This window comes from Petaurus breviceps, unplaced genomic scaffold, assembly GCF_028583685.1.
Source record: "Petaurus breviceps papuanus isolate PSGF00001 unplaced genomic scaffold, PetGlider_PUasm1.0 125, whole genome shotgun sequence".
Taxonomy (NCBI): domain Eukaryota; kingdom Metazoa; phylum Chordata; class Mammalia; order Diprotodontia; family Petauridae; genus Petaurus; species Petaurus breviceps.
In genome coordinates this window covers 5206439-5231615 of record NW_027185653.1, presented here as the reverse complement: position 1 = coordinate 5231615, position 25177 = coordinate 5206439, and the positions used below count along the sequence as shown (strand labels likewise).

At 36.4% G+C, this 25177-nt stretch overlaps 1 protein-coding gene across 8 annotated transcripts in view; it reads left to right on the top strand.

The window, feature by feature from the left end:
• CAAP1 (caspase activity and apoptosis inhibitor 1) overlaps nucleotides 1-25177 on the top strand; it is a 103890-nt gene that overhangs the window by 38974 nt on the left and 39739 nt on the right. For 6 of the 8 annotated variants that reach the window (XM_069090368.1, XM_069090342.1, XM_069090377.1 and 3 more), the window contains 2 exons: nucleotides 518-591; nucleotides 21705-22980. In XM_069090368.1, coding sequence (XP_068946469.1) covers nucleotides 518-591; nucleotides 21705-22048 — 418 coding nt within the window. In that variant the 3' untranslated portion in view covers nucleotides 22049-22980. Of the gene's footprint in view, nucleotides 1-517; nucleotides 592-21704; nucleotides 22981-25177 lie in introns of those variants that run through there. The other 2 variants (XM_069090385.1, XM_069090395.1) reach the window with 1 other exon arrangement.

The following is a 25177-nucleotide window of genomic DNA, read 5'->3' as shown; positions in this document are numbered from 1 at the left end:
AACTGCTTGTTAAATTGAACCCTTGAACGCCAGTGATTTCGGTGTGGTTTCCTGGGAGCAGTGCTCCTTCCCCATCATGTGTGTGCTCTGTTATGTTGTCAAGAGAAAACCTAACCCTGCGCTCTCAGTACATAACCTGGGTGGGCAGAAATTTTGCAACCTAAGAAGCAGTTGGCCATTTCACATTTCTGCCGCTTTTGTGTGATGTGTTTAAGTATCTTTGTTTTTTTTATATAATTTATATAAAATGTTATTTATATAATTTATATATTTATATATATATATATATAACTTATATAAATTTTACCACAGTAGTCAAGAGGAAACAGTTACCTTCTTAAATATCTCACGGTACCAGATAATGACTGAGGTAATGATAAGGGTAAATGGTTCAGTATTCTCTACCTTCCCCCAGTTTGGATAGATGTAAATTAATCTAATAAAAATAAAAAGTCTGTTTGCAGTATTTGCTGGTGTTAATATTGGAAGCTGAGCTGTTTGTTTTTTTAATCCTCAGACAAGACAACAGTGTGGATTCTACCTCATCCCTGAGGGAGAACAAGCAGCCGGAAGGTTTGGAATTAAAACAAGGTACGTGTCAAGCCCTTCCTGCTTGTATGTCACCATCTTTTAGCAAGCCTCAGAATGTTTTATCAAGAGTAACATTTCACACGCCTCAAGAGAGCTTAGTGCCCACTTCGAAGACACAGACACAGAGCTCCAACACTTTGTGTAAGGGGAGTGGCACAAACCAGAATCGATGCTGCGATCCACAGAACAGTCCATAGGAGGAGAGCATCTTGGAGCCGTATTGGTTGTAGTGGCCTCTGTTAGGAAACTCCCCTTAAACCAAGGTTTTTTAGGATTTGGGTCATTGGATAACTTTAAATTATATAGGGGAAAAATAACATTTCTTGTTGAGATACTTGGTCATTATCAGTTTTGTTCTCATTTTCGTGTGTGAATAATCTTAGCAATATCAAACAACATAATTTTTTTCTTTATTTTAACTACAGCAAATTTTTCAAGGTGCTTTGTGTCTTTCACAATACAAAATAAATTGGTGCTGCTTATTCTCATTCCTCTGGCATTTTCCCAGTTTTCTAGCAAAATGATTTTAGAGTAGTAAAAGTACTCCAGCCAGAGGGATGTGTTAGCCATGAATTTTTTTGCTTATTTTTTTTCTTGAAGGGCAGTTGGGGTTAAGTGACTTTCCCAAGGTCACATGACTAGTAAGTGTGGTAAGTGTTAAGTGTCTAAGGCCAGATTTGAACTCAGGTCCTCCAGACTCCAGGGCCAGTGCTCTGTTCACTGCGCCACCTCACCACCCCTCCCTGTGTTAAGCAACTTGTCTTTGATATTGGAATAGTTCTTATAAAACTTCTGAGTTAGAGAACTTATCTGACACAAAGAATTGAACCATAAGCCCATTTTGTCAAGAAATACTATGTTTTTCTCATCATTAATTAATACTTATTAGCAAATGAAAATTGGGTAATTGATTTTGCCGATTTATTTTGTGTTTGGAGATATCAATATACATTATGTGTATTACAGAATTTTAAACTGCAACTGTTTTCAGCAATTTCAAGAATTATCAATGGTTTATGAAATTAGGGTCAGATATGCTCTGTGTCTTCAGACCCTATGTACAAATTTACTCTTTCTCTGCAAATTCATATTTACATTTGTATACATATACATTTGCCAAGTACATACAAATCCCCTAAACTCACTTTATTTAAGTATCTTTATACTACAGATTTGCACATTTTTCTGATTTCTCTCTGTTCTGCCCTAGAATTATGTGATTACTGCTATGTTTGTTTTGTGTCCACATTGTACATTTTTCGTATGAACAGAAAACAGGAAATATTGGAGTACGGCTGATGAGAGAAGTGAGAACAAGGAATAATTTTTGGCATTGGAAATGAGAAAGAACTAGAGTAGACTTGTCTAGGACATTTTCTTAGTATATCTGGTTAAATCAAGTAAACGTATGAATTGCCTACTGTGTATTAGGCACTGTCCTAGATTCTGGGCATTCAAAGACAGACCCAGAGCATTCTCATTGCTCCCAAGAGCTTATCTATTGCTGGGGGAATAGAGTATCTATCAAGATGAGGTAGAAAGTGATGAGAACAAAGGGAAAATTAGTCAAGGTTTCTAGGAAAACTTGAAAAGGAAAAGAACTGCCGAGCCAGGGATGTCAAGGAAAGCTTCAAGCCCTTTCCAAAGCTGGCAGATTATAAGCACAAGATGCAACACATTGCTGTGAAATTTTGCTGATAGTTGAGAAATTAGGGAAATGGATGAATGATCAGAATTTCGATCTTGAGCTATTTAGGATGGAGGCAAATAGCCCTACATATCAGTATTGGATGTGTCACTTTCTTATTCTTGGTCCATTCCTGTGATTTCATCTGTGTATGGAATATTGAGTGTGGTAGATCCCTCTTTGTATGTGGATCATTAACATGTTTATAACGTGTTCTTGTCGAGTTGCAGGAGGGTAACTTACCCATAGTTACAGCTAGTATTTGTCAGAATTAAGACATGAATCCAGGTCTTTTTCTGTTTGCTTTTTGCCTTTTTTTATCTTAAATTTGTTATTTATTTCTTTATTTTTGGCATTCATTTAGGTTTTTTTTTTTCTTTCCAAGTTCCAAATTCTTTCCCTCTCCCTTCTCTTATCCATTGTGAAAGCAAGAAATGTGATATCAGTTATACATGTGAAATCATGCAAAATGTTTTCATATTAGCCATGTAGCAAAAAAAGAAAAAGGCAAAAATAAATTAAGAAAATGAAAAAATTATGCTTCTGTCCACATTCATACTATCAGTTCTTTCTCTGGAGATAGGTAGCATTTTTCATCACAAGTCCTCAGAATTGTCTTGGATCATTGTATTGATCAGAATAGCTAAATTGTTCTCAGTTGATCATTGTATAATATTGCTGTTACTTTGTACAGTGTTCTCCTGGCTCTGCTTGCTTCACTTTGCATCAGTTCATGGAAGTCTTCCCAGGTTTTTCTGAAAGCATCCTGCTTGTCATTCTTATAGCACAGTAGAATTCTTTAACAGTCATTATCACAACTTGTTCAGCCATTTCCCAGTTGATGGGTATCCCTTCAATTTGGAATTCTTTCCCACCACAAAAAGAGTTTTATACATTTTTTGGTTATATTTTTAATTCCTTTGGGAAACAGGCCTACTAGTGGCATTGTTGGGTCAGAGGGTATGCAGTTTTCCAGTTCTTTGGGCATAGTTCTGAATTGCTCTTCAGAATATTTAGATCAGTTCACAACCCCACCAACAGTGGCCCAATTTTTCCACATCCCCTCCAGCATTTGTCATTTTCCTTCAGGCAAGCCACTTTGTGTACCAGGCAATTCTATAAGAAAATAAATTACAAACAAGTTAGTAATCTGCGTATGTGGAAGGAGGTTCCATACTCAGCATTCCCTATACCGATAAAACCACAGATGTGGACCAAGAACAAGACAGTGGTAGACCCAAGGCCACTGATATTGGGCTTTTTGCCTTCCTGCGGAAAGGTTTCAGAGCTCTATTTTGATTACTCTTCCATCTCCCTCATTTGTCAGTGACACAGTATTGTGATACCTCAGAGTTGTTTGGATTTTCATTTCTCCATTAGTGATTTAGACTAGCATTTTTCATGTGACTATAGATAGTTGTGATTTCTTCTGAAAACTGCCTCCTCATATTCTTTAACATTTTATCCACTGGGGAATGACTTGTATTCTTATACATTTGACTCAGTTCTCTGTATAGTTGAGAAATAAGACCTTTAAAAGTGAAATTTACTGTAAATTTTTCCCCCCAGATTCCTCCTTTCCTTCAAATCTTGGCTGCATTGTTTTCGTTTGTACAAAACTTTTAAAAAATTATTTATTTTTAGTTTACAACATTCAGTTCCACAAGTTTTGAGTCTTAAATTTTCTCCCCTCCCCAAGACAGTGTGCAGTCGGATATAAGCTTTACACATGCATTCATATTAAGCATATTTTCACATTAGTCATGTTGTAAAGAAGGTTTATAACCAATAGAATGAATCACGAGAAAGAAAAAACAAACAGTCTGCTTTGATCTGAATTCAGACTCCATAATTCTTTCTGCGGATGTGGATAGCATTTTCCGTCAGGGGCCTTTTGGAGTCACGTTAGAACCTTGCATTTCCATCCAAGTCGGTCATCACAGAGTGTGACTGTAACTGTGTACAGTGATCTCCTGGTTCTGCTCCCCTCACTCAGCATCGCTTCATATAAGGCTTTCCAGGTTTTTCTGAAGTCTGCCAGCTCAGCATTTCTGTTGGGTTTTTTGTTTTTTGCTTTTTGGAGGGGGAAGGCAGGACATTGGGGGTTAAGTGTTAACTAAGTTAAGCCCAAGGTTACATGACTAGTAAGTGTGAAGGGTCTGAGGTCAAATTTTAACTCAAATCCTCCTTACTCTGGGGCTGGTGCTCTATTCACTGCGCCACCCAGCTGCCCCAGCTCAGCATTTCTTATACAATAGTGTTCCGTTACATTCATATGCCACAACTTGTTTAGCCATTCCCCAAATGATGGGCATCCCCTCAATTTCTAATTCTTTGCCACCACAAAAAGAGCTGCTATAAATATTTTTGTATATTGGGTACTTTTCGCACTTGTATAATCTCTTTGGGATTACAAAAACTTTTCATTTATTGTAATCAAAATTATTCATTTTATATCCTCTGATCCTGTCTCTTGTTTGATCATAAATTTTTCCCTTACTTATAGATCTGGCAGGTAAAATTTTCCATACTTCTCTAATTTTCTTATGATATTATCCTTTATGTCTAAATCATGTGCCCATTTTGACCTTATTTTGATATAGGATGTCTTTACCTAGTTTCTGTCACATTGCTTTCAAGTTTTCCCAGCAATTTTCACCAAATAGTGAGTTCTAGATTAGTATAGATAGTTCTCGAAGGTAGTCTTTTAATACTGGGTATTGTGGTTGCTAATATATCCCACTGTTCCACCACTCTTTGTTAGCCAGTACCAGATTGTTTTGATAATTGCCATTTTGTAATAAATGCAGTTTGAAATCTTGACCATCTTCACAGCTTGACCACCATCTTTTACATTTTTTTTTCATTGATTTCCCTTGATATTCTTGACCTTTTGTTCTTCCAGATTAATTTTATTATTTTTCCAGCCTTATAAAATAATTTTTGGTATTTTGGTATGACACTGATACGTAAATTAATTTACGTAGAATTTTCATTTTTATAGCATGGGCTTGGCCTACCCATGAGAAATTGCATCTTCACTAGTTGTTTAGATCTGTCTTTATTGTCTGCAGTTATTTGCAATGGAGTTTCTCTTTCTGACTCTTCTTGCTGGACTTTTTTGGTTGAATCCAGGTCTTCTTGATGACAGGATCAGCCATCTGTTCATTATGCTGCACTGCCTCTTGCTTTATCATAATACAACGTTTCTGCAGCAGGACTATGTCAGTGAAATATAATTAAGGACTAAAAATGTGTATTCATACTAATGGCCCTTAGTTAATGATAACTCACATTTGCAAAGTACTTTAAAGTTTACAGAAAGCATTATGTAAACACTGACTATAAAACACAATAACCTTATGAGGTAGGTAGTGAAAATTTATTATCCCCTTTTTACAGAAGAGAAAAATGAGGATGAGCGATTAAGTGACATGCCCATGGTCATACAGCTAGTAAATATCAGGACCATGATTTGAGCCTTGGGTCCCTGACTGAGCACAATACTTTTTATATAATATACAGTTTATTTAGGGAGGTGCTTCTAAAAGATTCCCATCAAAATCATTTAAAGAAAGTGAAAATTTTGGTTTTTAAAGAAATAAGCTTCATTTAGCTGGAAAATTCATTTCGTTCCCATTCATGCCAGGGTGAATGGGGCATTGCTGTGTTACCTTAAACTGGCATTTGAACTGTAGAATAAATGTCTGATACAGTTAGATGAAAGTAATGGTAAATCTTGACGTAGAAATCTTTCTTGACTTGCAAATTCAGACATCTACTGAGAAAGGTCACTTACCTTCTTTTGCAGATAAACTAATACTAATTTGTCTCTTCGTATTATACATCTTTCAAAACAAATTTATTATAATTATCTCCGACTCCATAATTATCTCTGCTCCTTGTAATAGGGTAAAGTCTTAAAAGAAAATTGTAGTAGTCTTTTGGTAGTGTTGTCATTTAATCTAATGTCGTGACCATTTGAAAAAGATCGAATTGAATCTAGTCTAGAGTATTGTTTACTAGACCAATATAAAGTAGCATCATTTTTCTTTTAGTATTTCAGAATAAAATTAATCTTATTCTGTTAGCGTATGATTAACAAATTCGTAAATCAAATTATGTGTTCAGAAAAGCAGCATCCAGTTTGCTTAGCACTTCAAAAGCTTAAATACTGAAAAATAGAAGCTGTGATCTACAAATGCAAATAAAGTTTAAAATGAGCATTTCTTCACCTAGTGCTGATGGCATTAATCTTGTTGACGAGAAACATCATTTGTGACATTAGGAGTACTGAAGATGAGTATCGGATCATAGACCATTTTTCACCATGCTTTAAAATTGAACTGATATCTAAAGTTACCATTACTGTATAAACATTATTGAAGTGTTCATATTATCTGTGGAGTGAAGAATTGGTTTTGTAAAATTGGAGCTGTAGTTAATGTTAGGATTGGTGTTCTAAATAATTTCTTTTAGCAAGATAACTATTGTATAAGAGAACAATTATAGCTTTCCTAATTGAATCAGCTAAAAAGGTTTCTTTCAATTTTTAGCAATTTCAGAATATTGCAGATTTAAATGAATATCACATTTAAAAAAGTAATAGCTAATAAGGACAGTTTTGCCACAGATAGAAAACAAAATTTGTTTTCCCCCAAAGGAATACATGCAAAAATTTGTCAAAAATATAACTCTTAATTTTATCAAGAATATGTATTTGCAGATTATTTTGTAAATTATATAAATTCAAACAGAACTCTTAGTAATCTGAAGACATTGACCTATGTTAATTTTTGCATTTCACTTGATGATTGGAGGTTATGTGCTTTTTGTGGATTGTATCAATGTCACTACATTGTCTGTATTCTTATTCTCCAGAGTTGTCTAAGTTATTATGTTGTGTGCCACACTTAGAGTAGTTTTTAGCAGGAATTCACGAAGTGTGTGGAATGTTGGTTCCTAACATTTTCATCAAAGTGAAGCAAAAGTAAAGGGGCTTGAAATTATTTTTAAGAAGTTGTGAGGTCGTTGTTTGCACTAGCATTGCTTTTAATGCAGATATTTTAAAAGCTCTTCATAAAGATGCATTGTGAAAAATTATGGTTATCTTCTTTATTCTGGCTGGCGCGGGGGCCTCACCTCTAAAAAGGACATGCTGTCTTTTTCCCCACTGAAAAAATCACAGACTTTACAATCGAAAGACCTGGCTTTTATGCATTGTTCCTTCTACTTTCTACCTGAGACTTAGGTAATGAACAATAGGTGACAGATTCAGGACCCAAAAAGATCTTCATAGACAAGAAAATCTAATAAAGATTAAATTTAATGGGAAAAAATAGAAGGGCTTACAGTTGGGTTCAAGAAATTGACTGTACAAACATGAAATGGCCTGGCCAAACAGCAGGTAATTTGAAAAAGATCTGAAGGTTTTAGTAGACTTCCAAATCCAGTGTGAGGTAACCATATGGTATAGCAGCCAAATAGCTAACATGTGCCTGGACTCCCTTGAGAGGATAAGATGGTGGTCGTTACTGCATGTGCTCGGCTTTGGTCAAACCACATGTGGAGCACTCCTTTAAGTTCTGAGTGCCACGGTCCACGACGTGCATTGGTAAGCTGCAGAGGGTCGGCAGAGGCCAACCCCAGTGTTCTAGGCCTTGAGTGTGTGCTGTATGAAAACGAGCTGAAGGAACTGGGGGAAGAAAAGGCTGTAACAGGGAAATAGTAACTGTGTTCAAGTGTTTAAAAGGTTATCATGAGAAAAGGAATGTCATTGTTGTTTGCCTGAGAACAGAACTAGGAGTAATGGCTGGAAGTTGCAAGGAGGAACATTAAGCTTAATGTCAGGGAAAGCTTCCTAACAATTGTAGTGCGTCAGAAAACTGCCTGTCTTCAGAGAAGTGACTTCCCTCGCACTGGAGATCTTCAAGTACAGCATGATCAACCGTGTGTGTGTGTGTGTGTGTGTGTGTGTGTGTGTGTTAAGTAATTGGGGTTAAGTAACTTGCCCAGTTATTTATTGTGTGGGTGTTAAGTATCTGGGGCTGGCACCGATCCCGGGTCCTCCCGATTCTGGGGCCGGCACTCTTACTCACTGCGCCACCTAGCCGCCCTGGTTTTGTTTTGTTTTTTTCATGGTGTGGTACAAATTGGGCAAGATGGTTCTTGGTGTACTTTTCCAACCCTGAAATTCAGTTAATTGTGAGATTCTTGTCACCTTTGGGAAGGAAGATTCAAAATGCTGATATTTGGGAGTGTTAAAATCCTTAAAGTGAGTGAGTGAATAAATGAATGACAGAGGTCAGCTCAAGTACCTCCCATTTTAATGAGGGAGATGGCCCATTTAGGTTTTACCTATAAGTCAGATGGAAAAATGTGGTGATCTTTTAGAGTGCAGGGGCACAACAGTTGGTAATGCGTCTTCTTTAGTATCATCTATTAATAAAACCCATTTCAGTTTCTGATTCTGAAATATTTGAGGTGTAAAAGTCATTGCCCACTGGAGGCTCCATAAGGACTGCTTTGCTGGCCAGGGTAGCATTGGCATTGTGGAGAATGTTTCCATTCTACAGAATTGCTTCCATCAAAATCACAGTGATGGTTTAGTCCAGGGCTTCTTAAACTGAGTCTCCACCATTGTGTGAGGTCGTTAAAAATTTGGCAGCAGTAAAATTAACAGTAAAAGTTAATTCAAAATCAAAAGTGCAATGAATTTGGGGTGATTCTGGCAGCACTTGCTTATGTTGCATCACACGACTTCACTGCAGCCTTTGTTCTGAACACAAAGCATGCACTCTTTGTACTGTGCGTGCCGTTGCCCTGCACAATGCCAGCAAACAGAGCCAAAACGAGAAAAGGGGCGAGTGGAAAACATTGAAGAAGCCCTGATTTAGTCCTCCTGGCTGCTCGTCTCTTCCTTAATCTCAGGTTATCTCTAGCCTGGTTTGTTTCTTTGTTGAGAGTTAGTCAGCAGCTGCTGGTTATAGTTGTGGGTAGGAATGATAAGGCTGTTTTCCCTTGGTGGTGACTGGTAGAATCTGCATTTAAATGTTAAAACCTGAAGGAAAAAAATGTTCCTGTTCTGAATTAGTACCTGTAATGTTAAAAAAAACAAGGTAGATGAGGCCTAGAAAGAGAAAACATGTAAACCTGTGTAAGAGAAGAAAAATAGAGCTGAAAGGCACTGATATGTCAAGATGAATTTCATAACTGTAGCTGTAGGTTATCAAATTGAAAAAGATAATGAGAAAAATGCCATCAGAGACTTTTATTGGCGTATAAAATCACAACAGAAAAAATGAAGCTCATTAGCTCACTAGGCATCATTTGTGGGCCAGGAGGGCTGTACTACAGACATACAGGTGGACATTCTGGAGATCCAAGAGTAAACTGCTGCGTCTACCTTTGAAGATTCCGTGGTCGTTCTGAGTCGCGGAGAACAGCGGAAAGCATGCCTGCGTGGGTTCTTGAGAAGTAGAGCGAGGACTATTACAGTTTGTTTCCAGCACTTGGTATGCGGGGCCAGATTTAAAAGATGAGAATTTAAAAGGCTCAGAAATCTACTTTTGAAGACTGACCTACCCTTCTTCAGAGAAATTTTGCTTCTTTATCTGTTGAAATGCTGTCCAGTTGAGCAGTTGAAATAGTAAAAAGGAATTGTAGTATATTATCATCGGTGATACTAAAGAATTCTCATTTCGTATTTCATTGATTCTTACCTCCTTTTTTCTTTCTTAAAAGTTATTAACAGAAAATAACACCAAACAGCATTTTTGCATACTTTGTATTTTTTCCATAAGCTGCATTTGAATAAAAGTTAAAAATTACAATCTCTTACCAAATGGATCAGCATTTGCTGTTATATACTTTTGCATTTAGATATGAGATTATTCTGGTATTTTTTACCACAACTTTATGAAGAGTTCCACTTAATTCACATAAACGTGGGTCTATTTTAGATAGTCTGTGTTGTTTATTTTATTATTCACTCCTTAACCTCCAGTTTACTTCTCATTTATAACATGGAACTCTGTGCTATGTATTTTGTGAAACATTGGCACTTAGATGATTGCCAGCTGCTATACAATCTGTGGAAAACCTTGACCTTTCTACATATCTAAAATTAGAATCAAGTCCTCAGTCCATCTTTTTGAACCTGGTATAATAAATTAAGCAAAAGTAGTACCACAAAAAAAAAAAAACTGATGGATGGTAAAGTAACTAAATTAGAACACACTTTTGTTTGGGTAGTATATTGAGCCCTTGTATGTAACTGCTCACAGAAAACACTTCAGGGGTTCCTTAATAAATAGGTGAGGTTCACAAGACCTTTAAGGGGTAAAAAAGAGGGAAATGCCTGTATTTTAAAAGCTATTGTGTGTAAAAACTTGACAGGTACTGTCAAGTTAGAGCCTTCTATCATTTTCCCCCCTTAAGTAGGGGGGATATTTAAAATTTTCTAACAACAAAGGCCCTGATTTAAACACTGAAAGCAGTGCTGTGTGCCTCTTGCTTTTCTGGTATACTATATAGTTTGACTAAGACTCATGTTATAAAGAATATATTTCTAATGTAGTTTAACTGTAGGAAATTAACTAATACTAACTATTACCTTGGTGCCATTCCAACTCTCACTAAGAAACTAATGATTTCTATTAAATTTAAATTGAAAAATTTTTTGGCCTTTGGAATCAAAATTTGAATTTATGAAAAAGCAGTTATTTCTTTTTATAAATTAAAAATTATTATTTATTTTTAGCATTTTTCTTTTTAAATTTTGAATTCCAAATTCTTTCCCTCCTTCCCACCTCCTTCAAACCCAATGAGAAGGCAAGCAATATGATATCAATTATACATTTGAAATCATGCAAAATATATTTTCATATTAGCCATATGTCAAAGAAAAGCATGAAAAATAAAGTGAAAAATTAATACTTAAGTGTACACTCAGTTTATCACTTCTCTCTCTGGAGGTGGATAGCATTTTTTCATCATGAGTCCTTTGTAATTGTCATGGATCATTGTATTGATCAGAGTAGTTGTCTTTCATAGTTGATCATCATTATAACATTACTGTTGCTGTGCACAATTGTCTTCCAGTTCTAATCACTTCATTTGCTATCAGTTCATCCAGATCTTGCCATGTCTTTCTGAAACCTTCCCCTTTTGTCATTTTCCACAGCACAATAGTACTCCATTAAAATCATTTGCCACAACTTGTTCAGCCATTTCCTAAATAATGAACATTCCCTCAATTTCAATTTAGAGCATTTTTATATGACGATAGATTTATTTCTTCTGGAACTGCCTTCATGACTTTCAGATACCCCAGTAATTCTTAAATAATCTCTCTTTGATGATTTTTCCAGGTCAGTTGTTTTTCTAAAAAGATACTTCACATTTTCTTTTTTACCAATCTTTTTACTTTGTTTCATTGTTTTTGATGAGTCTTTAGGTTGTTCTTAAAGAGTTCTTTTCTTCAGTGAATTTTTGTATCTCCTTTTCCACTTTGCCTATTCTTCTTTGTTAGGAGTTCTTTTCTTTAGTAGTGTGTGTATATGTGTGTGTGTGTGTGTGTGTGTGTTAACCTTACGACAGTTCTGATTTTGAGGTTTTATTCAGTATTTTTATGACTTTTTTTCAACCAAGATGTTAATTCTCTTTTCATAATTTTTTTTTTACTTCTTTCTCATTTCTTTTCCCAATTTCTCTTATTCCACTCATTTCTCTAGAAAAAAACCAAGCAAACAAATAAAAAAAACAACCTTTCCAGGAATTCTTGATAGCCTTAAGTCCAATTAACATTTTTCTCTGAGGTTTTGTTTGTAACTGTTTTTGCATTGTTTTCTTCTTCTGTCTATGTCTTGGTCTTCCCTGCTGTAGTAGCTTTTTTATGATCACATTCTTTGTGCTTATTTAATGGGTCATTTGTATGGAACTTTTCACTGTGTTTCTTCTTTACTCGTACTTCCTGCCCCAGCCCCTTTCCCTGTATCTTCTCTTCCTTTCTTTTCTCCTGTCTCTCCTCTGTCTCAGGTTAGGGCAACAACTCTGGCTCCAGGCAGTGGGCAAATGCTGCTGGTTTTGGGGCACAGTGTGTGGTCAGATGAGTACCTTGAGAAGATGACTTTTGGGAGATGTGTAGAAGGTGTATTAGAGAGGCAGTGTATTATAAAGAAAGAAATCCCTTAGAAAACTACTAACCAAGCTTGATCCTCCGGGAAAGTTTAGAAATTAGACCTTTCTCTTTTCATTGCAAAGGCAGTGGGGATTTTGTATGTGGAATATTACATGTGCTCTTTGTTTGGATGACATGCTTTAATGTCTCTTTTTAGTCTTTCTTACAAGGAGTGGCCCTCTGGATAGAGAAGAGAGAGTGAGTTATTCAGGAAGTCTTGTGATGGGAGGAGAAAGGCATCAGTGAAAGGCCAGTTCCCTCATCGTGAGAGTCTCAGCTAGGGCGGTGATTGTGGAAGTAGAGAGATGTAGGAATGACATGGTGACTTCTTGGATATGGAGAGTAAGGGAAAGGAAAGTTATGGATAGCTTCAAAGTAAGGAACATGAGTGACTGGAGAATGATTGATGCCCTCAAAAGAAATAGGGAGGGGCGGCCAGGTGGCGCAGTGAGTAAGAGCGCCGGCTCCAGCATCAGGAGACCCGGGATCGGTTCTGGCCTCAGATACTCGGCACCCACAGAAAATAACTGCCCGTGTAACCTTGAGCAAGTTACTTAACGCTGATTGCTTTAAAAAAATAAATAAATAGGGAAATTTGGAGAAATTACTGGATCACCTTTGGTTTTTTACATCTACCATGTCACCTAGTACAGGTCTACAAATTTATACTTATTAGGAGTTTAATTTGAGAATCTTAAATGTGGATTTAAGTGGATGTTATCCTTAAAGTGTGGAGTTGTCTTCAAATGATCCATAGCTCAAAATAGTTACTCATTTATATTCTAGGGAATATATCATCAGAAGTCTGTACTGTTTTTTGACCACAGCAATTTAAGATAAAATTGTTTAAGGTGTTACAGTCTTGGGTGGAAGGGAGATACACCTAACACCAAGAAGTTTCTGAAGTTCTGAGGAGTATTTTGCCTCTGGCAGGGGTGCTTTTTTTTTTTTTTATCAATATTAGAAAACATCTTATGTAACAGTATAGTTGAGTCAGTAATATTGAAGCCCTGAAACTTATCAGTGGTGCAAATTAACTAATATAATTTTCCAAGGACTTTTTTTTTTAAATCAGTTGGGGTTAAGTAACTTGCCCAAGATTACACGGCCAGTTTGTGTGTGTGTGGGGGTGTTAAGTATCTGAGGCCGGAACCGATCCCGGGTCCTCCCGACTCCGGGGCCAGTGCTCTTACTCACCACACCACCTAGCTGCCCCAGGACCTATTTTTTCTAATGAAGTTTTAACTTAGGTCAAAGCTATGTCTTCCATGAAGCAACAGTATGATGTGTCAGAGAGGATAGAACAGGGGTGGGAAACCTTGAGGCCACAGGTCCTCAAGTGGGGCTCTGACTAAATCCAGACTTCACAGAACAAATCCCTTAATTAAATGATTTGTTCTATAAAACTTGGATTCCATCGAAGGGCCACACCCAAGGACGTCGAAGGCCACATGTGACCCTGAGGCCGCAGGTTCCCCACCTCTGGGATGGAGTGCTTGTCATAGGGTTAGGAAGAATGCGTTTGAATCCATCTTTTGACTCTCCCTGTCTCCTCATGAGCCTCACTTAACCTTGCAGAGTTGGATCTTGGCTTGCTCATCAGTAGAATGGAGTGATAGTAATGATGATGCTGATGGTAATAATAATAGGTAGTATTTACATAGCACTTTGAGGTTTGTAAACATGTCATTTTACCCTCACGATGACTGTGGGAGTCCAGTGCTCGTACCTTCATTTTACAGTAGAAGAAGAGCCACAGAGAGTGCTTATAATACTTGCCTGGTGTTACCCAGCTAATAAGTGTCTGGGGCAAGATTTGAACTCAGATTTCCCCGATTCTGGGTCTAGCCCTCTGTCCATTACAAGGTCGTGCCATACCTGGCCCACAAAATTGTTCCCAGGTTCAGATCAGATAGTGCATGTAAAGTGGTTAGACGATCATATCTGCATCAGTTATTATTAAATGTCTTATTATTATTGAAGAAGGTAGTTCTTTTTAAGATAATATAAGTCATTAGCTTCCTGGTGAGACTTGGAGTGACACTAAGGCAGTAGTTAATATTAGCTAACTTCCTACAGCTAAACTACATTAGAAATGTGTTTTTGATAACGAATCTTAGTCAACCCGAATAGTGTACCAGGAAAGCCAGAGGCACGTAGAACGGCTTTCAGTGTTTGTAGCGGGGCCTTTGTGTTAAGCAGAGCGGTGGATCCGTAATACCGGGAGCCTTGTAGTTTTGTTATTTACTGATTCAGAAAAGGATAGTGAAACAAGGCTTTCTGAAGGGCAGAAAATGGTTGGAAGGGAATGGCTTCAGCCAGATGAAAATCCAAATTAGCAGAGGAAATTAAAAGTAAAATTAATTTATCCAGATGGACCAGAGTCTAGGGTCTACATTTGTCAGATGGGGGAGTTTTAAGATTTTCGTTTTCTAAAACTCTCCTTTGAAGTGGCATTTTCTCCCTCTATGTTTAACAAATTATGATTTTGGATTTGAAATTGAAGCTATTTTGTTGGATTAGAGGTGAAACTGATTAAACCCTCTCTTTCTTTTTAAACCATCAACTCTCTTGTTCTGTGAGAAATCACTTATTTAATAATTCACTATCAAGTCAGTTTACATAGATATCCTTGCTAGATGTATTTCTGGAAAAAAAAATGCATATATATCTACCTGAGGTAAAAATGATGCTTTCCTTGGGGGACAGAAGCCTGGGTTCGAATCTTAACTTGTGGCACTTATTATATGTAAGCGTGAGCAAGTCACTTTATTTCTTCTTCCATGGAATAGTGATAATAATGGCTTATCTACTTCATAGGGTGATTGTGGGAGATTAAATGCAACAAGAGATGGAAAGGCATTTTGGAAACCTTGAAGTGCTCTATGAATCTCAGCTGATTACAGTTGTGTTATAACCCCTGAAAGCCTAATCTGATCCCTTATTGTACTGGTTCATGAAGCCTGCCACGCCAGGGAATACAAAGCCTGGCAGATTCCCGCCATGCTGCCTTGTTGGGTTCTTGTCGTGGACTCTGGGTCTGTGTGTCTGTTGTCCAGGAATTAGCCAAGCTAAGCTTAGTAGAAAAACATACTGTTATTGCCAAATTGGCTGCAGTATAATGAATTTTTTAGTATCTCAACTCCTGAAGATCTACTAAGCTATCGAAAGGATGTGACCTGCATCGTTCGATGAAATTACTGAGCTTTGAGGCTTGGAGATGTGTTATTTGATAGATTAGTTTTGAATAAGAAAAAGGTCATTATTTAAATAGACCTAGTGCTCTCAATCCCGTAAAAAAAAAAAAATTTAAAGTTTTTTTCATGATGTAAATGACTAAATGATTATCATTGAATATGGCTTTTAAGGTTGTTGCATTTTTTCATCAAGTAATAAAACCAGGGGTTTTGCTTTATAACTTCTCTCCACAAATAGTTTATGAAAAAAGTATTTTATTTAAATTCACTCTTGCTAGACACAAAGATGAAATAGAAAGATGTGCCCCTTTGTACTTTCTCAGCATTTTTCTAATTATAGATTATCCATTTGTCATTGGTGACTTGGGACAGTTACTTCTGTGTAAATGCTCACATTTTTTCCCCCTTTAATAAATCAAGAAGACTTGGGCAAGGAAGGCGATAATAGAAAGCACTCAAGATGGAAGAGGAAGGCAAGAGAGCTTTAAAAATGTGGAAAAACAGAGAGACCTCAACCAGGGCCAGAAGGGCGGATGGACGAGTAGTCTGAGAGTCAAGCACAGGAGGCTAATGCTGAATGATTCCCATCATTGTGGGAGTCACACTTCAAGATTTTTCAGCTATTCCTCTGTCCTTCCATAGCTGCTGCTCAGCTAAGCTGTACATAGTCATCTCTTTAATCCTTTCTTCTAAGTCATTTGTATTGCTCTAAGATCTCTGAAGGACCCTAAATGGACTGCAGCATTCTCGAGTGTAATCCATCTTACTACAGTGGTGAAGAGGTAAATCAGTGTAAGGAATATTACCACTCTATGTCGTATTGTAATTGGCTAAGTCTTATTTTAGTGCTTTTACTGCTATCTCATGTCAGAAGCTTGGACATAGTTTTCTGACCACTACTTATACAACTCTGGATTTTTTTTCAGTTTCTTTTAATACAGTCATATACTTGGGAGTTAGAAGACTTTGACTAAAATCTTTTTTTCTTTTTTTTTCACCCTGTTGCTTTGTTTTTAAGTTCAGTTTAAGGGTTTGTAACTTTTTTTGCTTTTCTTTTCCAGACCATTAATAAAGAAGCAAAATTTAAAAAATAAGCAACTAACCTATTCTTATATTCACCTCTCTTTAATTCAAAGTCTATTAGTAACATTTTTCATTTTCTTTTTTATGCTATTAACTGTCAATTAATATATTATGGGACTTTTTCCTTTTCAGATTAGCAAATTTTTTTTTAAATAACAAGAAAATTAATTTGTTTACTAATACATTATTTTGATCCAAAAGAGATAAGCATCTTCCTTATTTAAATTGAGTTCCTAATTTCACCAACACTAAAGCCCGAATGAGAATTTTGAGAAATCCCTCTCAAAGTCTTCCATACTTCAGTAGGTAATGACCTTGCCCAACCCTTTCATGTTATCAATAAGAGTTAAGTCATAAGTGACCTGCTGGTAAATTGGTCTGGACTTCTTAGTTGTTTCTTAAGGTTTTTTAAAGACTTTTTCTCTGGCTGATAATTCATACTAATAATTTAATTTTAAGCTATTAGATCCTTCGTCATTTAAAACTTCACTAAGACTTTTGGGCTACCCTGTATACTTTATGAAGACCATTGCTAGACTTAGAAGTATGAGATTTCATAATTGATAGAAATAATGCTTGCCGAAAGCGTTGCTGGTGATGATTCTGAGATTCTGGGGGGAATTATGAAAACTTTAAAGAACTCAGGTGGTTTTTAATTTTATTTTTATTTTTCCTGCTGAAATTTGAAGGCAGGACCTCTAGCAAATTCATGAAATAAGTCACTGGTAAAATAATATTTGAGAAAAGGATGTAAATTTCTATACCATGGCTTTAAAATATAGGATTGTGGGGTTTCTGGCTAGAAGGAATGAAAAGGATTGGTAAAAAAAAATATATCTCCTTGATATCTCCTAAATAAGATCCAGAAAAACAGGTTGAGGTAAAGAGAACAAAACAAATCTCTTCCAAACTAGTTGCTGTTGAGAGTAATAGCTACAATATAGGAAAAATAGCAGTAAAGAAGCTCAGTCATGGGAGAAAAAAATCCAAAATAGAGTATATCAGGGTTTAAAACAAAGAAACATGTGTTCTCAAATGTCTATACACAGGTGCACAAAATATGGCTAGTAAAGCAAGATGATCTAGATCCTAGCACAGAAAATAAATTTCAGCTCTCATAATGATCACTAAGATTTGATGGGATAATTCTCAGGCTTGGAATGTGACTCCAAAAAGGAATGCCTTCTTTAGAAAGAACAGAATAAATGTTCTTTCCAGTGAAAGAGAAGACGCTCAGGCTATTCTGTCCATTGAGATGGGAGACTATGAGGCCTTTTATCATCTGCCTTATCTCTTGTCTTCTGAGATCCTAAATGCCTTGCCATGTTTGGACTATCTGGTAGACTCCCTGATACCCGATTGTATCTGATGTAATGACATAAACTTAGAACCCTTAGAATTTGCCATCTGCCCCTCTTCTACCACCTTAGGATTCCTGGATTTTCTATCAGTCCTGCAGCTGAACTTCTTTTAATGTGTTCTCTCTTCCATTAGAGTGAGTTTCTTAAAAAAAAAAAAAAAAAAAGGACTGTCTTGCTATTTCTATGTGTATCCTAAGTGCTTACTTACTACAATGCTTGGCATCTAGTAGTGACTTTTTCATTAATTCATCTCTAACGTTTCTTCCAGCCCCAAATTTATGATTTTTATGAACTGGAGGCTAAATAGAAATAGAAATCTTGGTAAATAATGAAACTTCCACTTTGCAGTTTTTGATAATGAACAAAAGGAAAACTTGCACACGATCTAACATGTATGTGCCTGGGATTGAGGAGAACAGATTTCAGCGGATTTAGAGAAAATATAGGGAGGCTTCTGTGTTCTAAAATCCTACCAGGTAAGTCAGCTGAACGGGAAACTCAAAAATGAAATTTTGAAGAAGAAAATGGAGATAGTTGAAGAAAAAAGAGGCCACTCCCTAGAAATACTAATGTAATTGTACAGAATATCATCAACCAACTCAGATTTTGAAAGTGGCACAGAAGATGGAAGCAAGGATAGGTAATAAAAGACTAATATGAAAGCATCTCAACGAACCGGTAAAAACTGTGTCTTGAGCAATGAATTTAGAATGGCCAGAGTCTGGCAGTGAATGTTAAGGACAACGGAGGAGACTTTTGGCTATTTGGGAAAGAGCAGGCTCGAATGAAGGCTGGGATCACTGCCCAGAGTGCATAGAATAATAACCGGTGATAGAGGGCAGAACTATTGAGCCTCTTCTTGCTTTTGTTTTCAGAGAAAGTTTTCTTTGTAATGTAAAGGCTGAAGGAGAAAGCTAATTAAAAATTAAAAATCTACTCCAAGTGAATCAATAGGAATACGGTTACTGCTTGCTTTTGGTGAGTTCAGGTAACTAGAGCCTAATGAAGAACCTTGAAAGGGCTAAAGGCTCTTTCACTATCTTTGACCTTCAGAAGAACTCCAGAAACATGAGAGGTGCCGTAGGACCAGAGACAGGCAAACATCCTAATTTTCCAAAAAAAGAGTAGAAATTGTAAAGAATGGGTCAGTAAATGACATCTCAATTTGTAGGAAAGGAAGTAGTGATTACAAAAGAGCCAACCCAACGTTAGTAGGTCATGCTGGACTAACCTTATTTCCTTTATTAGCTAGACTTAGAAAACTGGTAATAAGGGTGATATCTTATGTTTGACTTAGATTTCTGTAAAATGTTTGATAGTTTACCTCCAATCATTCTTGTGCAAGTGATGGCGAGAGATGGGCTAGTCTGATAGTACAATTAGATGTATTTGGCTTTAGTTAAATGGTTAGCCTTAAAAAGGTCAGATTCTCCGTTCGTTTAGCAGGCCTCCAGTAGTCAGTGCTTAGACCTGTGCTGTTTGCCAGTTTTATCAGTGACTCTTTATTAGTCATAGGCATAGATGGCATATTCATCAGATTTGCAGAAGATACACAGCTGGGAGAGAGAACTTGCTAACACATTGAGTGAGAAAAGTCGGAATCCATGAAGATCTTGATAGATCTTTTCTGTCTTTTAGCGATCATCAGCGTTATTTTTTTTCACACTTATGCATTACTTTAAGACCCCTTTACCTTGCTGTAGTCTCACTAAATCTTACTTAGTTGTCTCAGGAAAATTCCCTTTCTCTCTCATTTTTATGACTTTCATTCAAAACCTACAGTAATTTTAAGTGTTTAATGAACACAAATTAACCTTTTTTTTGTGGCATGAACATGTTCCTTAGACATCTTTTTCCTTACCATCTGTTTCTGTAATACAAATAGTGCGATGGATAGAGTGCTGAGCTTGGAGTCAGGAAGACCTGAGTTCCATTAAGCCTAGGACATCTGATAGCCATGTGGGCAAGTCTCTTCAGTTCTGCCACCCCAGTTTCCCCATCTGTAATAGCACTTAACTTCCAGGGTTGTTGTAAGGATCAAATGAGAATGTAGCTGTTATTATTTGTCCTTAGTTCTCAGAGAGCCATGACATCAGAGAGGCGATGCCATGACATGCAAGTGAATTGGATTTAAGCGAGGGACGGCTGTGCAAAGTCACCAGCCTCACTTTCTCCCTTGGAGCCATCTGGGTCCAGTGGCAAGATAGAGATCAGGAAGACTGGAGATGACCCTGGATGCACTGGGAGACCTTGGTCTTTTTAAGCTAAGATCTTTAACAGATCTCAGTTTGATTGAGGCAACACCCATTCAGTGATTAAAACTAGGTGAGAAATGAGGCAGAGAATAGGTCAGTATTTTACCTAGTAAAAAAAAAAAAAAAGACTGTCTGGGAATCAAATGAGATAGTATTTGTAAATTGTTTAGCACAATGCTTTATACATAGTAGACACTATAAATGCTTGCTTCCTTCCTCTTTCTCCTCTTCTCATTTTTTCTTCTGTTTAAAAGTATATTGTTAAAATTTGTTTTTCTATTTGCAGTCCTTGATGTGTTCATATGAAGTGTTCTTTGTCGTAAAATAGTGAACCAACTAAATATTACAGCTATTTTTGGATACAAAATAAATGTAATATTTTTATACAATTTATAGACTAGGGAGCATTTGGCAATTATTAAAATCAATGAGTGTTAATAATTAGTGTTTTCTGTCTACCATTTTTCAAAATATGTAGTTTCATTGTACATGTTTCATTTTAAAACAAGCCCTTGTATAGATTTAAGGTTTAGGTTTTAAGCTAAATATTACAAAAATATTGGAATTGCTAATTTTTTGATATGTAAAAGATAACTAGTAATACATTAAGTAATAGGTATTGACTGTGATTAAAGTTAAAATAACATGCAAACTACAGTAAATTTTAAGTTCAAGGTGTTGCCTCAATCAGTTATGAGAATTTTGTAACAAATACATTTTTTATTATATTGTACAAACTTTCCTAATTAAATTACTTGACAAAGACTTATTTTAACTAGTTAAAAATGGCTTTGGGTATTCTCCCTCTTATTTCTTGAGTTGAAAGAGAAGAGGTCAAAATAATATAAGAGCAGATGTGGGATAATTGTCAGTGTCCAGCTTGCCTAAGGCACTTTTCCTTTTATCTGATGAAATAATCTTAAATGTATTTTAAGCTACGCTATCAATATTAAATTTTACTTCTAAAATATAATCAATAATCAGTCCTAAAGGTTTCCAGCATCAGCTTTCATTTTGTAATGCACAAGCTTTACTATAATATAAAACATTATGACATTTTAATTAGGAAAATAGATCATATAACTCCACATGCTGGAATAAATTTTCCAGGCACTGCTACTTGGGTATATTGCATGTTATTCTAAATTGGAATGACAAATACATTAAAACTTGCCTAAATTAGATCTGCTTTCAGAGTTGAAGAGTTCAAGAATGGTAATGGTAGAGGTAGGTGGCTTCTGAGAGTCTATACAGAGAAAATGAAAGCAACGCTTGGGTATTTCAGCAGAAAGACAATTTTGATTAGGGTCCCTGGGCTACATTGTCATTTTCCATTCTTGTGTACTACAGGCAAAGGTGAAGATAGTGATGTCCTCAGTATCAATGCTGATGCCTATGACAGTGACATAGAAGGACCGTGCAATGAAGAAGCAGCTGTGCCAGAGGTACCAGAAAATGTCAAAAGCGAAGCTGGTCAAATAGATGACCTCCAGAAGGACATTGAGAAAAGTGTGAATGAAATACTGGGGTTGGCAGAGTCCAGCCCAAAGGAGTCTAAAGCAGCCGCCCTGACTGTCCCTCCCGCGGAAGATGTTCAGCCTTCAGCACAGCAGCTGGAGCTCTTGGAACTTGAAATGAGGGCCAGGGCGATTAAGGCCCTGATGAAAGCTGGTGATGTGAAAAAAATAGCTTAGGGTTATTTCACTTTAATAAGCTTTTGTATTTCCTTGAAGGGAACGATGTCAGTTTATTTCTGTTGTAAAATTTCTTTGTATTTTATGTGACATTCCTCATTCAACCCTATTTTTCAAATCCCGATCTTTGGCCAAAAAAGCTCATGAATACTTTTTCTTGGTTCTACTGTGAGGGTTTTTTTGTTCGTTTTTTTTAAATTTGTGACTCATAAAACTGGATTATTTGGACACACTGCTAGATCAGTATTTATTTGGGCCTAGCTATTTCTTTGCATCCATTAACACAAAGGGTCCCAGACTGACATATATTCAAGTCAAAAATACGACTTAATGCTTCACAAAAATAATGACCAAGTAGGTTGCCTTTTAAGACTGCCTGCACTTTTTCAGTAAGAAGTTATATTATTTCCCCCTTAAGCTTCTTCACAATTAAAAAATTCAGTTTTGTATATGCACTTTTAAGAATACAGTGTCTTAAAGATGCCTTTTATTGATTCATGAAATATTCTAATGTGGTATTACCAGGCTTACTTCTTACTGGGTCTGAGATGTTAAGAATATGTATCTATTAGTTAAAGCTGAAGAACTTTATTTTTTGGACAATTTAAATGCATACTTAGAGATCTCAAGTGGCTGAGGAGGAGCCTTTTTACATAGTAACATAAATAATTTTCCAACAAACAAACCATTTAAAAAAGTATTTGGTTCTGTTGGATGCTTTGTTGAGCTTCTTTCCTAATTGGGAAACAAAATTCATTTACATTCCAAGTTATGACTTAAAGAGAATATTTTATGGTACCAAATTTTGTCTGGTTTTTTGGTTGAAGATCTGATGTGACAATTCATTCAATTTAAAAATAAAAGGACTACTGTTCTGGATGGAGATAAAGACTTTTTGATACTTTGCCAATAATAAAGTTGTTTCCTATCAATGTGGAGTACTTTGATCACTTAATAATGTAATAATTACCTTCTAGTTTTATAGCATTTATAAGAAAATTAAGATCTTACATTTTATCTTCAGGATACTTATTTTTCTTTAGCAATAATTTTAAATTTTAGTACAAAGCTAATTTGGGAGACTGGAGTGGATATAATACCTTAATTTTTATACTTGACTATAAATATGATGTTCATCAGGAGTTTTCTTAGAGCACAAAATACACAGGGCTGCATTTTTATTATGTAGCTTATTTATTGTATGTTGGCATTAATTTGTTTTCCTATGGAAATAGTAAACATTTGTACTGCACATATTCTTTACTTTTTTCCCTTGTAACAAGGGAAATTACAATTGTTCCCCAATTCCGATTTTTTAAGTGGCCATATTTTTTTATCCCTGAGTTCCTAATGAAACTCAGCAGCCAAAACTTTTAAAACAGTTATCTTTAAGTTGATAAGTGTGGATCTTAATTTGAATAACAGTTTCCCACGGGGACTGGTTTAAGAGGAAATAACATGATTGTGTTGAAGTAATCTTTTTTCTTGAATTTGTAAAAGCAGACTAAGTTAAACATTAATTTACTACTAACCTAGTGCAAAATGAACTTTTAAAACAGCTTTGCCGTGTTATTAAGTTAGGTAGATATATTAATAAGCGTTTTGAGTGACTTAGGGATGACAAAAATGACCCCTTTTCGCTGAAAGTCTGTTAGTCGCTGGGGTTGGAGGATATGGAGTGGAGAGGGTGAGTGTCAGGTAGAATGGAATGAACAGATGAGAAGTGGTCAGAGTGATACCCAAGACAAACGGGTGTGTGGGTGTGTTCGTTTTCAAGTTGAAAGTCGTTGTGTAAGGCAACAATGAGCAGACTAGAAAAGGCTTGCTTGAGAAATACTTTAATTGAGAAAGTTGAGTGTAGTTCTGTGGTGCCATATCAGATCAGTCGATGATTTACTCTGGAGCACCTGTTATGTTCCCAACATTTAGAAATTTAAACTCAGGCATATTACAATAAACATTTAGCATAAAATAAGCAGATGAATGCAGGAGTTCTTATTCCTTAAAGATTAAGAAAAACCCATTTGTGAAATTTTTCAACACATCTTTTGTTTTTTTCTCAAATAGCTGACATTACGTAGTAAGCCCTTTATATTTATCACCTTATATGATCCTTACAATAGCTCTGTGAAGTCAGTAGGTTTTTTTGGCCTGGATTTGTGATTTTATCAGTGAGGGAACTCTTAGTATAAGATCATCTCCTTTGGGGCGGCCAGGTGGCACAGTAAGAGCTCTGGCCCCAGAGTCGGGAGACCCGGGATCGGTTCGGGCCTCAGATACTGAGTACCCACACAAAAATAACTGGCTGTGTAACCTAGAGCAAGTTACTTAACCCTGATTGCTTTAAAAAAAAATCATCTCCTTTGATGCAGATCAGTAACTTTTCTTTAACTGAAAGGATCGTAGGATTCCCTGAGGCATTGAGAGTCTAAGGAATTAACCCTAGTTACCCAGCCAGTAAATGTGTCAAAGGCATGACTTGAAGATAGGTCTTCCTGACTACAAAGCCAATCCTCTCTCCATTCTTAAAAGTAAGTAGTTCAAGTAATTTTGTCACCTTTTTATGGATAATGAAATGGGCCTAGAGAACTTGTAAGTTGTCCAAAGGCATAGAGCAGAGGTTCTCAAACTTATTTGGCCTACTCTCTATTTAAAAAAAAAAATTTACTCAGCACCCCCCAGGAAATCTATTTTCTGTAACCCTTTAATGATTAAAAAAAAAAACACTTTGCATCATTAAAAAAATAGTTTTTTTTTAAATAATGCATCTTAAATTTAATAATTTATTTTAAATTCATGTGTTTTTTCCCTGCATTGAAAAATGCATCATGTGACCATATAGTACCATATCACAAACAAGTCACTACACACACGTTTCTGCCAATGTGTGCTGGACTTCCCAGTGATGCACTATATGAGAAACACTAGTGAGGATCACAGGATTTCTCAGGCAAAGTGAGGGAGTAAGCCTGGGCATGCTGCCACAGCCCGCTGCTTGCCTGGTTAGGAGCTTTCAGGGCAATCCCTGTGATAGGCACATTGTCATAGAAGTCAGAAGCAGAGCCCTAGGAGGAAGGGATTGATTTCATTTCTCCAGAGAAATGGGTGTGCTGCTTGCAAAGGGCGCAC